The 15,246-nt window shown below is 43.3% G+C and overlaps 1 protein-coding gene across 1 annotated transcript in view; it reads left to right on the forward strand.

Annotated features, from left to right (window-relative positions):
- Positions 1-15,246, forward strand: part of KCNH7 (potassium voltage-gated channel subfamily H member 7) — a 490,323-nt gene that overhangs the window by 293,568 nt on the left and 181,509 nt on the right. The window contains 1 exon segment of the mRNA XM_030210041.1: positions 5,564-5,778. Within this exon segment, the coding sequence (XP_030065901.1) occupies positions 5,564-5,778 (215 nt within the window).

Consider the following 15,246-nt stretch of genomic DNA (forward strand, 5'->3'; position numbering starts at 1 on the left):
TCCCAGAGCGACTGGGACTGGATATTCAGGAAGGCCCCTACTGCTGTGATAGAGCGCATCGAATTGGACCAAGGGGAGAGAACATTGCTAGGCCCCGCACAGCGATCGCTCACTATACGAGCTGGCAGGCAAAAGAGCGTATTTTGAAAGCGTCCAGAACAAGGGAGGCACTGGAATATGAAGGGCATCGGCTGCTGCTGTTTAACGACTACTCTGCCAGAGTGGCACTTATGCGGAAGGCAATGGCGCCCACGTGTTCCGCGCTTTATAAACAAGGAGTAAAATTCGCCTTGCAATACCCAGCTAAGCTACGAATATGGTATGAGGGCAAGGTCCTGGTACTATCGGAAGCGGCAGAGGCGAAGGCCTTCCTGGAGACCTGCAAGCAAACCAAAAACCGGGCCCAACACGAGCCGGAACAGAGAGCGGAAGGGGAAGGAGAAAACGGGAGAGGAGACCATCGAATCTAAATGAGAGGCCTTAACGGGGCATCGTGGACTTGGAGTTGAATGGCGGAACATTACTTAGACCTAAAAATGAACAGCTAAAATCGAAGTCCCACTGCTTAATTAAGAGCCAATGGAAGCAGACGGAGTGGTAGAAATGGATGCCCACAGGGAGTTCTTATATCACAGTAATGTAGGAGAAACTACTGGGCCCTACTGCTCTGCTCAGCCAGCACATCGTGGACTCGAAGCTGCAGGGTAAAGCATTACTTTACTGCCTTAAATTTGGGAGTTTGGAGCGGAGAGAGCCAGTGGGCAGATAAATATGGAACAAAAACGACAAAAAAACACCAAAAAAAAAAAAAAAAAACATGTGTTGGTTAATAATATGTATATGCTACTTAGATACTGTTGACAGTAGTTGGAGAAACAAACAAATAGTTGTATAGAGAAAGTTCCTAGGTATTAATGTTTATAACATCCAGTTTTGCATGAATACTTGGATAATAAGGAAAGACGGGGGGGTGGGGGTTGAGTCCTCTTTGGGCTGTACTGGGTAGGTGAAGGATGAGGACCAATAATAAGGGGGAAGGGGAAGAGGAAGGGGGGGAGGGACAAGGGAGGAAGGGGCGGGATGGGAAATTGTATGGTACTAAGGGTATGAATGTATTGGATGTCAGAGGGGAAAGGAGGATAGAGGGTTGGAGAAGGATTTTGATGATTGAAACTGTGAGACATGTGGGGCACAGGGTGACTGCATTGTGGAAGCAGCAAAGATATGGGAACACCATCTGGGAGGCTGGCACACACAGTTTCCGACCTTGCGGGCCCGGCTGGGAGGCTGACAAGGTATGTCAAAATGACACTCAGGTCAATAGGCATCTGTGTCTGGGATATGGGTAGTCTTAAAATTATAACACTTAACGTGGATGGCATACACTCCCCTATTAAACGCACCAAAATCCTTTCTTGGTTAAAAAGAGAAAAAGCTGATATTGCATATCTCCAAGAAACCCACCTTACAGCCTCAGAACATCAAAAGCTAAAGAGGGGATGGGTTGGAGAAATTAGTTACTCAGCATATAATTCCAGGCAGCGGGGGGTGGCAATTCTAATACATAAACAAATCCCATTTCACTGTCATAAGGTGATCCAAGATAAAGAAGGCAGATATGTGTTAGCCATGGGTGAATTATGGGGACAACAAATTCTCTTTTGTAACATATATGGACCCAATGTATACTCCCATAGATTCTTCTCAGACCTTGTGGCAAGAATAATACCTTACTCTAATTACCAGATTGTAATGGGAGGGGATTTTAATATAGTAGCAGACCCCACCAATGACTGCAAACCTATGAAAATGAGGGTGCGGAGCTGGGAAGATAGAGGGATCCCCTTTGTGACATCCCAGCTAGGGTTGGTAGACATCTGGCGGCTGTTGCACCCCCAAGATGGGGAGTATACGTTTTACTCACACCCACATAAGGTATATTCGAGACTGGACTACTTATTGGTGGCACCTTCCCTGGTACCAAAAATTGTGAAAGCAGAAATAGCAGATAGCGCACTTAGCGATCACTCGGCAGTTTCGATGGCGGTATCTTTTGCAGCGGAGCCGGGCGAAAAGGTGTGGCGGCTCCCACCCTACCTTTACCAGGATAAGGAGTTTAGAGAATTTCTGCGCCTTAAATGGTTAGACTATCAAACACATAACAACACGCCAGAGGTCAATGCTAGCACCTATTGGGAGGCATCCAAAGCCGTTATGAGGGGGTACATCATTGCATATGTGGCAGGCAAGAAGAAAAAAAGAGAGGCGGATTTGTTGCGGCTCTCACAAGAATACCATCATATCAGGAGGGCACATATGCAGAATATAAATGACACGCACAAGGTGCAGCTGACCCATCTTAAAAAACAGATTGATGTCATATTACAGGCAAGAGCAGAGAGGGATATCTACTACCAGCGGTTTAAACTGTTTAAATGGGGCAGTAAAGCGGGAAGGCTACTGGCAAATCTGGTGAGACCCCCACGTAAAAGGCAATTAATCTTTTCTATAAAGAATGCTCGGGGAGAGGTATTCACTAATGAACATCAAATTAGGCAGCAGTTCATTCAATATTATAGCTCTCTGTACCAGGAGCGGGAATATGATGCTGTTCAGACAACAGCCTTTTTTCAGGGGTTACAGATACCAAAACTGACAGGGCCGCAATTGGATTCTTTAAATGGGCCTATGACGGAGAAAGAAATACGGACAGGTATAAAAACGCTAAAACTTACTAAGGCACCAGGGCCCGATGGGTTTGGCCCTGAATATTATCGAATATTGAGTGACCTGGTGGCTCCTCCACTGAAGGCATGGTTTAATGGAATTGTGGGAGAGGGTTTGACTATACAGCATAATGAGGCGCATGTGGTGTTATTACCGAAACCTGGCAAGGATGTGGAACAGGTGGGTTCATACCGACCAATATCCTTGTTAAACCAAGATATAAAGATTTTAGCGGCCATACTGGCTAGGCGGTTGAATCAGGTACTACCCGAGTTAATTCATGAGGACCAGGTGGGCTTTGTGCCAGGTCGTCATGGCTCTATGAACATAGTGCGAGCTATGATGGCCATTCACAAATTCCGGGGAGAGGGGGGGCTGGAAGTTATAGCTGGGCTTGACATGGAGAAGGCCTTTGATAGTATATCTTGGCAATACCTATTCGAGACCTTGGGTCAATTCGGAATGTCGGGCCCGGTAGTATCTTGGATTGAAGCCCTCTATAGAAGCCCTATGGCCCGACTGATGGTAAACGGGAAGCTTACTGAGCGGTTTTCTCTGGGCAGGGGTACCAGACAGGGATGTCCCCTCTCCCCACTTCTCTTTCTATTGGCAATCGAGCCATTGGCCATAAAAATCCGTAGCACAACGCAGATACGGGGCATCCAAGTGAGAAATAAGGAGTATCGGCTGAACTTATTTGCTGATGATATCTTATTATATTTGGCAAATGGCCCCAGAGATCTGCCTAGGGCCCTTGAGTTAATTAGGGACTTTGGAGATGTATCAGGACTGAGAGTGAACTGTGCCAAATCCGAGTTACTTCCGCTATCAGGAATAGAGGGTGATCCCGGGATGGAGGGACTACCCATAACACCAGTCAAGGGGGCGATGAGATATCTGGGGGTTTTTCTTAGCACCAATACAAAACTTTTCTACAAGAAAAACGTGATTAATCAGATAGAAAACATCAGACAATTGTGCGATAAATGGAAAGACCTACCACTCTCCCTGATGGGCAGAATAGCTTTGGTAAAAATGATTCTTCTCCCAAAAATTCTTTACCCTATACAGGCAGCACCTATATGGGTACTAAGAAAAGAAGAACGACTGTTTCGGTCAATTATTAGGAGCTTCATTTGGAGAGGGAAAGGGGCAAGAATAAGTCAGACTAAACTCTCACTAAGGAAGGAGAAGGGTGGGCTAGGCCTCCCAGACCTCCGTATGTATAATGTCGCAGCGCTAATGCGCTTCATCTACGAGGGCATTATAGGGCAGCAGAGGTACCTACCAGAGCGGGGGATGGAGATCTGGAGTAGACCCTGGTCATTTACTAACTTAATTCATGGGGGCGCCAGTGGCGACATCAATATCACTGATAGGAGAGAGCTTCTGGGACCTATGCGAAGAGCTTGGGGGTGGTGGAGGAAGCGTCAGCAGAGAACGCCTGATGTCTCACCCTTTATGAGCCTAGTGGGCAATGAGGCATTCCCACCTGGGATGGGTAGAACAGCATTCACAAAGTGGAGAGATAATGGATGTAGGATCTTGGGACAACTACTGGAAAGTGACACAGATACTTTTGACACATTTGACAGGGTAAAGGAGAAATGGGACCTGACGAACAAAAATCTGTTACAATATTTTCAAATCAGACATTACTGGGCTACCATCAAATCAAAGTATGGGGAAGCATGGACATGGGGCCAGCTAGACAGAATCCTCCTTAAGATTCCATACCAACTAAATAGTTTGTCGACCTGGTATAGAGTGCTAAATGAACACCGGCGGGAGGAGGAAATAAGGATATTGATAGTTAAATGGAATGCAGAATTGGGTACCAAATATACCGAGCAAACATTCCAGAAACTATTTACAACATTGTATGACATGGTTAAGGCTGCTGACTTGCAGGAGACGCAATACAAGATCTTACACAGGGCGCACATATCCAGGGCAAAAGGGGCAAAGATGGGATTATGGACTGATAATCGCTGTATTAAATGCCAGGGGGCGGAGGGGACGCTGCTACACTCTTTTTTGGAGTGCCCGGAGCTGGTGTTGTGGAATGAGGCTATACAGCTGCTTAATAATGTGGTGCAGAAAACTCTGACCTGGGATTATGCAACCCTGCTGCTCGGAGAACAATCACTCTTAATTGGGCAGGGTCTAACTCAACCATATAGGAGGCTGGTATATGTTTCCCTCTTGTTGGTAAAAAAAACAATACTACAGTTCTGGGGCACTGTAGAGGGTGCATTAGGAGCGGCATGGAAAATGAAAATGAGGGAGGTAGGCACACACGAGAAGCGAATTTATTCTAAGGCTAGCAAACCAGAGATCCGCAGGTATGTCGCGCTGTGGGAGACATGCTTACAATTACTCACATGAAGGGATACTAGGAGAAGGAGAATGTAGGGATGAATGAGGGGGGGGGGGGAGGGAGGGTATGAAAGTTGAGAAGTGGACTGGAATATTTGATGGAGTGTAAGGCACTATGAATGGGGGGATTAAGTATCAAAATGCAATGCGGGTTGTACCAAAGATTTTCAGATAGATATAACTGTTGAATATAAATATGGACTGGTGACGTTGGAATGTACATGGGACAGTGATGTTTGTACTTGGCATTTACAACTTGTTATTGCGTGAATAAAAATATATATAAAAAAAAAGAAACTGAGGAAAACTGAATATTATACTATTCAAAATTTAATTCAATGCTTGATGTTTTTGTCCAAATATCCGTAATTCTATATTTTAAAAAATATTTATCAGTATCACTTTAATTAATTCATCTATCACATATTTTGTATTTTTTCCCCATAATTGTTTTTAGGGCCTTTTAATCATATCAAGTCCAGCCTTCTGGGATCTACATCAGACTCAAATCTCAACAAATACAGCACCATCAACAAGATTCCTCAGCTCACATTAAACTTTTCTGATATAAAAAATGAAAAAAAGTCCTCATCCCCACCCTCTTCTGAGAAAACAATTATTGCACCCAAGGTTAAAGAGAGAACACACAATGTAACAGAAAAAGTTACCCAGGTAAGAAGACCCTATGAATTTCAGTTGTGTCATGCTAGGTCAGAACAAAGGTCCATTAAGCACAGCATCATTTTGTTTATTTATTTAAATAGTTTTTAGCTCGTATATGACTAAGCGACTTACATGAATACATACATAATCATAAAAATACAAACAAGAATAAACAAACACTGATTGCTGTAAACCTTGCCTTCCTCAAACCTATCTCCAATAGGGATGGGCAACCAGAAGATTTTCTTTTGGGGGGTCTTTTACTAAGCCACGGTAGCATTTTTAGCTCACGGTAGAAATCAGCAGATGGTAAATGCCGAGACGCCCATGGGTGGTTCAGCATTTATTGCCAGCTGATTTCTACCACGAGCTAAAAATGCTACCCTAGGCTTAGTAAAAGACCCCCTTTGTGTCATTCCCCATTGTCATTTCCGGGACTGCTCATCTTATTCATTTTGTTTGAGAGCCCTTTATGCTTTTTTTCTGGACTGCTTGTGCTTTGTACTTTGACCCTCTCTGTTCTATGTTGATTCATTTTGTTTGGCCATTTTCTCATCATGGGAGCAAAGTTGTTGAGTTGACACTCTTTTGAAAGAATGTGCAAAGAGGATGCACCCTGCATGCATGCACAGTGGTTCACGCATGCACGTTAGTTTGCACATGTGCAATGGGTGACTTCTTTGCAAATAGTGCATACTCTCTCAAAAGAGTGTGCACTATTATTGGCAAATGATAAAACACAAATGTCCATGGGTTTTTTTCTGCTTGTTTTCGTTTGATAATGACATGCAACAACATGGGATTTCCCGTATCATTGGAAACAAATGTCCATCCCTTGTCGCCAACAGTGCCAAACCAGGCCACTAGGAATCACCTGGCTAATACCAAGGATTAGCTCCATTCCTTGTTGCTTGCTCCCAAGAATAAATATCAGCTTTACCAACCCCCCAGTTTACTAAGCCACGCCAGCGGCTGCTGAGAGCTAATGCCGACACAGCCCATTCACTTTGAATAGACTGTGTCGGCATTGCCGCAAGGCAGCTGCTAGAGCAGCTTAGTAAACAAGGGAGGCAAATGTGCATATGGCTAATCATAGTAACATAGTAAATGACAGCAGATAAAGACCTGAACGGTCCATCCAGTCTGCCCAACAAGATAAACTCATTTTACATGGTATGTGATACTTTATATGTATACCCGAGTTTGATTTGTCCCTGCCTTTCTCAGGGCACAGACCATAAAAGTCTGCCGAGCACTGTTCCTGTACTAAAGGTTCTGAAGCTAACATCGAAACCCCTTAAAATTTACACTCCAGCCCATTCCTATCTATTCAGTCACGATCAGGGCATAGACCATAGAAGTCCGCCCTGCACCGGTTTTACTCTCCAAATACTGGCGTCACCACCCAATCTCCACTAAGATTCTGTAGATCCATTCCTTCTAAACAGGATTCCTTTCTGTTTATCCCACCCACGTTTGAATTCCATTACCGTATTCATCTCCACCACCTCCCGCGGGAGGGCATTCCATGTGTCTACCACCCTCTCTGTGAAAAAATACTTCCTGACAATACTCCTGAGTCTGCCCCCCTTCAACCTCAATTCTTGTCTTCTAGTTCTACCACCTTCCCATCTCTGGAAAAGGTTCGTTTGCAGATTAATACCTTTCAAATATTTGAACGTCTGTATCACGTCACCCCTGTTTCTCCTTTCCTCAAAGGTAAACATGTTCAGGTCAGCAAGTCTCTCCTCGTAAAGTTTGCAACGCAAATACCATACCATTTTTGTAGCTTTTCTTTGTACTGCTTCCAGTTTTTTTTAACATCTTTAACAAAATACGGCCTCCAAAACTGAACACAATATTCCAAGTGGGGCCTCACTAACAATTTGTAGAGGGGCATCAACACCTCCTTTCTTCTGCTGGTTATACCCCTCTCTATGCAACCTAGCATCCTTCTGGCCATGGCCGTTGCCTTGTCACATTGTTTCTTCACCTTCATATCCTCCAACACCAACACCCCAAGGTCTCTCTCCTGAGTCGAGCTTACTAATCTCTCCCCTCCTATTCGGTATCTCTCTTTTGGGTTTCTACACCCCAAGTGCATTACTCTGCATTTCTTGGCATTAAATTTTAACTCTGTACCAAAAATTTTAACTGACACACCCTCGACCATTCTTCTAACTTTTGGTTGGACTTTTCTCCAAGAATTTATCTAAACCCCTTTTATTTTTAATCCAGCTATTCTAAATACCTTGATCACACAGCTCATTTGTGCACTGAGATAGGGCTTTATTTACATACAACTCAGAACTTCAGGTTGCCTAATTGTTTTCTATGTTCATGCTCTTCTGATACATTAGCCTTGCATCGGTGCTCTTCTTAAAATGCAAGATTTCCTATAATTTTGCATGGCATTTCTTGTCTAAAATGTGTACTTTTTCTGCCATGACAGAATTTGTGCTGTATAAATAGCTCTGCCTGAAAATATGTTTCATCTTATCAACTTTACAGCACCAGATATTTAGCAAATATATCTGCCACTGAGAAATCACCAGATCAATCACACTCAGTCATATTAAGACTCCATTACATTGATTAGAGCCACCAATGAGTTTCCTGTGGTTATTAGCTTCAAGGCTAGGGCTATCCTCAATCCGCAGCAGATGTAAAGGGGATTTGGATTTGAATTTAGCTCCCATCTTTTTAGCAGTAGTTCAAGGCAAGTTACATTCAGGTAAAGCAAGTATTTCTCTGCCCTGAAAGGGCTTACAATCTCATGGCCCTTTTACTAAACCAATTTAAGTGAAAATGCATGCTTAACATGTGAAAAAGGCTTATCACAAAGTGCATTGAAGCATTTTGGGCCAGATTTTATTTATTGTGCCTAGAAAATCTGCGTAGAAAGCATTTCTGCCTAAGCATATTCTATAAGAGGCACCTAGATTTAGGCACGGTATATAGAATATGCTTAGTTGATATCCTAGTGCCTAAAACTGCGCGCCTCCATTTACACTAATGAAAACATGTTGTAAATCCTGACACGTAGATTTAGGCACAGAGGGCCATATTATATAACAACGCATATAAATTTGGAATGCCCATGAAATGCCCATTTCCACCCACATAACCATGTCCTTTTTTGCCTGTGTGCATTAAAATTTAAGAGCAGTGCATTATAGAATACTCTTAGGGAGTTGTACGCGTAAATTCTAATTATTGCCAATTAGTGCTCATTACCGCTTATTAAGTGCTGTTAACAACATTGATTGGCTCATTAAGCCAATTAAGTTATGCGTGTTGTTACAGAGTACGCTTGGATTTTGGCACTGAATGCTAGACATGCTATAGAGAATCTGGGGGCTTGCAGTGAAATGCTTGTCAGCATTCACTAATTGTGCATTATTTATTTTTTTGAGTAATTTTTCTAGAGGAGATGTGTCATGGGTAGGGAATTGTTATCCAGATAGCTTGTTTACATTAGTGTGCGCTAAGTGGCTATATGGGGTTAATGCAGAATCACTTACAGCCTCCTAAATAGGAAGCAGTAAAGACTTCTGCATTAACTTTTTCAGGTACCACACATTAATGTGACTATCAGCATGCAACTGGAAAAAAGATATATTACATAAACCTATAATTGTGCTGCACTGAATCTTGCCTTAGCACACAGAAGTGTCTCACATTAAAATGCACTAAGGCCGGATTCTAGTACAGCTTAGTGAAAAGGCTCTTAAATTTGTACATAATGCAATGGAGGATCCAAGAGAAATATGTAATTCCAAGTCAGAGGAAATTTCTCAGGAACACTGACTATTTTAGATTTCAATGAACTTGTAACACTTTTAAGGATTCTTTTTAGGTTGTGATAGAATTGTGGTTACATTTATGTTCAGTTTACTTTAATTGAATCTGATGTTTCAGTTCATATGGAGAGGCACTTTTGACATGACATCTAAATCCAACTTTGGATGTTTTACTGAAATTGTCCAAAAACCAAGTGGTGAATATGGCCATTTTTGAACCTGAAAAACGTGTTTTTGTTTTAAAAAAGGCCATTTCCTAGAGGTTTTTAGACACTCACCCTGGGATTCTATATATCACACCCTAATTTCCATGTAGAAATCAAAGCATATTCCATAACAGTGTGCGTAACTTAATTGGTTAATTAGCTAATCAGCACTGTCAATTGGATGTTAATAAGCAATTATCGGCACTAATTGGCATTAATTAAGATTTATGCACACAACTTGTTGTGTGTTCTGTAACGTGGTGCACTTAAATACTAAGTGGTATAGTTGGAAAGGGGACAGGGCATGGACATTTCTGTAATCTAAGCACTTTTATAGAATACACCTGCTCTGTGCCTAGTTTAGGCATCAGAATTTAAGCCAAGTAAAACATGGTGTAAATGGTAACAACTAAACTTGGTCATCTGGAGAGATGCTTGGCATATTCTATATACCGTGTGGAAATTTAAGCCTATTCTATAAAATATAGGCGTGCTTTAGAGATATGCCTAGGCATATTTTTTCCACACAGAATTTTCAGGCACCATATATAGAATCTAGCCCTCAGTGTGTTTTTCTTTTGTGACCATTTTTGAAAAAAAAAAAAAAAGTCCAAGGGAAAAACAAACAAAAACAAGTCATTGGGATGTAGAAGGAGCCAGCATTCTTAGTAGACTGGCCACACAGACATCCCCGCAGAGCAGTGTAGCACCCTAGGGGGCACTGCAATGGACATCACATAAAAGGTCCCAGTATTGTATGGTGAGCCCTCCAAAACCCACAAAAAAACTTATTTTACCCAACTGTATACCACTACAATAGCCCTTATGTCTGCAGGTGTCACCTATATGTGGGTACAGCATATTTTTGGTGGGTTTTGGAGGGCTCATATTTTCCACCAGTTAGAGTGGAATATGGGCCTCAGTCCCCTTCTCTACATTTCACTGCACCGATCAGTAGGCTACTCCAGGGACCTGCTTGCTGCTCTAATAGGTTTGGCCATAACATCTGAAACTGTCATAGAGGCTGGCATGTACTGTTTCTTTCACATCTTTGGGGGGTGGGAGGGGGTCATGCCTTGATCCCTCCAGTGGTCATCTGCTCATTTAGGGCAGAACTAAACATCCAGCTTTCAGCCCTGAATGTTTTTACTTTGTTCCATAATGGAGAAAAACATCCAAGTTGTGGGAATGCCCAAATCCCCCCCCCCCCCCACCCCCAACACCCATCCTTGTGATTTGTATGCACTGCAGATAAACTGCATAGAAAGATGTTGTAAAAATATGTTTCAAAAATATTGATTTGGATGTTTTTGCAAAAAAAAAAAAAACCACCAACATCCATCTGCTGCTTTGTGCTGATTTTGGACATTTTTCTGTTTCAAAAATGAGCCCCATAACATCCTAAAGCAGCTTACTTTAGAAATGAGAATCTAGTAAACAGCTCCATTTTGTCCTTTCCTAACAAATCCCCCTCTCCCCCCTCCTCCTCAGCCTCATCTCAGCCCCTCTGCACCGTCTCTGTACAACATGCAGTAAGTATGTGTATGTCTGTTTTGAGTGAGTATGTGCATGTGTTTGCTTGTGCCCATCTACCACTGTTTGTCTGTGTCTCTGATTCTGGCAGTATCTATTTTACCCTCTTCATCTGTGTGTGTCTATGTGTGTATAGTCCTATACCACAGTTGTTGATGGTTACTGGATGCTACTGGTGGTAATCACTTACCCCCCCCCCCCCCCCCTCGATATTCAAAAGCATTTAACCAGTCAGGATCGGCATCTGGCCAGTTAAATACCCTATAGCCGGCTATCTGGTGATATTCAGTGGGGGATAGCCGGCTATCTCCCTCTGAATATCGCTGGATAATGGCTAGCAGATAGCTGGTTATATCGGCCGACATAACCGGCTATCCTCCCGTTTTCAGCCTCACTTTAGCAGCTATATTTGGCTGTGCAATTATGTGGGATACCACTGGTCGATTAGAAGATAATTGGCAAAATCTGAATATCAACATAGCCGGTTACCTTCTACCCAGCCAATAATAAACCAGATATCCAATGTCGGTCAGCGGAAACAGTTCGGCATTGAATATTTGGGTTTAGCAGTGACCATGGGAGTTAGCCAGGCTATCTCTCATGGTCTGAATATTGGACCCTCAGTGTATGTCCAGTGCAGTAAAGGCCCTCACAATATCGAGCAGCCTCCTTTTTGTGGGCTCTGCCATACAGGTCTCTCCATTTCTTTTTGAGGTTTTTGGCATTGCAGTTCTGATGCTAAATAGCATTAAGATATTGTCAAGTGCCACGCTACATTGAGATCTTATGATTGGCGCTGGCCTTTCTCTAGTAGTGCCTCTTCACCTCCCTGACCAGGAATCTGACTTCTCCCTGGACAAAATTCACTTGCAAAGGCTGGCCCCCCTCCTTTGTGCCCTGCTGATTGCAGTAAGATCAAGGCAAGCACCCACACACCTATTTTATGATGACACACCAATTAACAATTATCCATGAGCACACAAGGCCAACAAACAAGCTTACCACAGCTTTGTAAAAAGGGACCCAGGATGATTTGTTTTCCCAAGGCAGACCAGAGTGTGGTAGACAAGGTAAGATTTTCAAGCATAATTCTAAAAAAGATTTTTGCAGCCCTTTTTGTTTCATCAGCATTTTCAAACAAAAGACCTCTGCCTCATTGATTATCTATAAAATGAATCAGTAAGATGAGATGCTATTCTTTTCAAGCTTCTTAAATAAGTCTGCTTAAATGTGTTGCTCTGTAATACTGGGTACAGAGTAACTGGAGAAAACAGCATGACAATTCAATGCTGCTTTCCCATGAATGTCCTGAGAGCTGCTTTGTCATTGAGGTTTGAGGAGGATTATATGGATTTGCTTTCAGTGGCTGGTGGGTGGGGGGTTTACTGTGCTTTATTTTTGGAAGACATGGAGAAAGTTTGCTGGGTGGGAGGTGAATTAGGTACTGAAGAAGGATATATTTTTTATCTTACAATGGATGTCTTTTACTAAAGTGCAGTAAAGTTTTGCACAGTAAATGTAAACTCTATGTAGTCACTGCAGGGGGTGTTCCCAGCATCTGCCCTGAATTTACTGCAGGAAGAAGACACCTACCACATAGCACTGTGTTATCAGCAGTGTCAGATAGCAAGGATACTCCTGTGCTATATGGTACTGCAGGTATTACGGTGCAGCCCCACTCACAAATAAAGTTGCACAGAGCTGCCACAGCAGTACAGCCTTGATACAATTCCCCAAACATTTGATTGCACCTGACACCCGTGGAGGGGCATAATTGAACGGGGCGCCCAAGTTTTCCTGAGGGCGTCCTCGCAGGATGTCCCCGCGAAGGGGCGGGAAAACCCGTATTATCGAAACAAGATGGGCGTCCATCTTTCATTTTGATAATACGGTGGGGACGCCCAAATCTCAACATTTAGGTCAACCTTAGAGACGGTTGACATAAATGTTGAGATGGTCGACTTTAGAGATGGTCGTCTACGGTTTTCAGCCATAATGGAAACCGAGGACGCCCATCTCAAAAACAACCAAATCTAGCATTTGTAGTGCACTGGTCCCCCTGACATGCCAGGACACCAACCAGGCACCCTAGGGGGCACTGCAGTGGACTTCAGAAAAAGCTCCCAGGTGCATAGCTCTCTTACCTTGTGTGCTGAGCCCCCCCAAACCCACTCCCCACAACTGTACAACACTACCATAGCCCTAAGGGGTAAAGGGGGGCACCTGCATGTGGGTACAGTGGGTTCCTGGTGGGTTTTGGAGGGCTCACATTTACCATCGCAAGTGTAACAGGTAGGGGGGGATGGGCCTGGGTCCGCCTGCCTGAAGTGCACTGCAGTACTCACTAAAACTGTTCCAGGGACCTGCATACTGCTGTCAAGGAGCAGGGTATGACATTTTTTTAGGGTGGGAGGGGTTTAGTGACCACTGGGGAGTAAGGGAAGGTCATCCCCGATTTCCTCCGGTGGTCATCCGGTCAGTTTGGGCACCTTTTTGAGGCTTGGTCGCAAGAAAAAATGAACCAAGTAAAGTCGGCCAAGTGCTCCAGACCGCTCAAAATACAGCAGCTAGACTAATATTTGGCAAATCGCAATTCGATAGTGTCAAACCCCTCCGAGAAAAATTGCACTGGCTTCCAATTAAAGAACGTATTACCTTCAAAATCTGCACCCTGGTCCACAAAATCATCTACGGCCAAGTCCCAGGATACATGACAGACCTCATAGACCTACCAATCAGAAACATATCCAGAACATCTCAAACATACCTAAACCTCCACTACCCAAACTGCAAAGGACTTAAATACAAAGCAACCTATGCATCCAGTTTCTCCTACATAAGCACACAACTATGGAACGCATTGCCAAAAGCTGTGAAAACAACCTTCGACCACCTAATCTTCAGGAAATCACTAAAAACCAACCTGTTCAAAAAGGCATATCCCATCGACCCAACTACCTACACTCTGCAACACAGCATAACCAAAGCTCGCAATGGGCACAATATAACCTTCCCTCCCCTTGATCCCTATCATTCCTGAAACACATGTACCTTTAATCGACCACAATATCACCTTGTATATGTTTCTCTACCAGACTAGGCGAATGTACCTTTAATCTACCACAATATCACCTTGTATTTGTTCCTCTACCGGACTTGGCGCATGCCTTTACGGCACTATGTAAGCCACATTGAGCCTGCAAATAGGTGGGAAAATGTGGGATATAAATGCTATAAATAGATAAATAAATAAACAAACAAATAAATAAATAAATAAATTACCAATAAACTCATTCTGCAATAGGCACTTTGCAACTTCAATGATTCTTCACTTCAGTCACATACATAAATTCTTATTTAAATCAATCTCATATTTCTGCCATTCCGTAGGGAACACCTATACCACTTTCTTCCTGGGTGTATGTACAGAGGACTCTGTTCTTTTTGTCAGGGCTATTCATATATTCACAAGCACCCCCTGTCCGTGCCTATCCTGTTCGCATGATTTATCCCCAGGGCTGTTCTCTTCTTCACCGACTTACTCCACTACCACCAGGCACAGTCCCTTATGGCTATTCTCCTTCCATGGGTGTACCTCAGAGGGCAGCACCCCAGCCTTCAGAAGGCTACATCCTGCCCAGAACCCTACTTATGGGCCAGACTCCCCAATCTGCCCCAAACTCTTACTCCTTCACCAGTTATTGTGAGTGGGGCACTTCAGGATCCCCCTTCTCCTTCTTGGATCACTTGGCAGGGGCTTGCAGGTAACCAAATACCCCCCTAAAGGGTAAACACTCCTCTTTTTCTCCTTGTAACTCCTCCCCCTTGTCATTCTTCAGGATTTTAATTGATTTTTTGTTGTTGGAACCTGCATCCTGATGCAGAGAGGCAAAACATGATGTTACTTCAGGAGGTTGTCTGAAAAAATTTCTTCT

Source organism: Microcaecilia unicolor, chromosome 7 (assembly GCF_901765095.1).
Source record: "Microcaecilia unicolor chromosome 7, aMicUni1.1, whole genome shotgun sequence".
Lineage (NCBI taxonomy): Eukaryota > Metazoa > Chordata > Amphibia > Gymnophiona > Siphonopidae > Microcaecilia > Microcaecilia unicolor.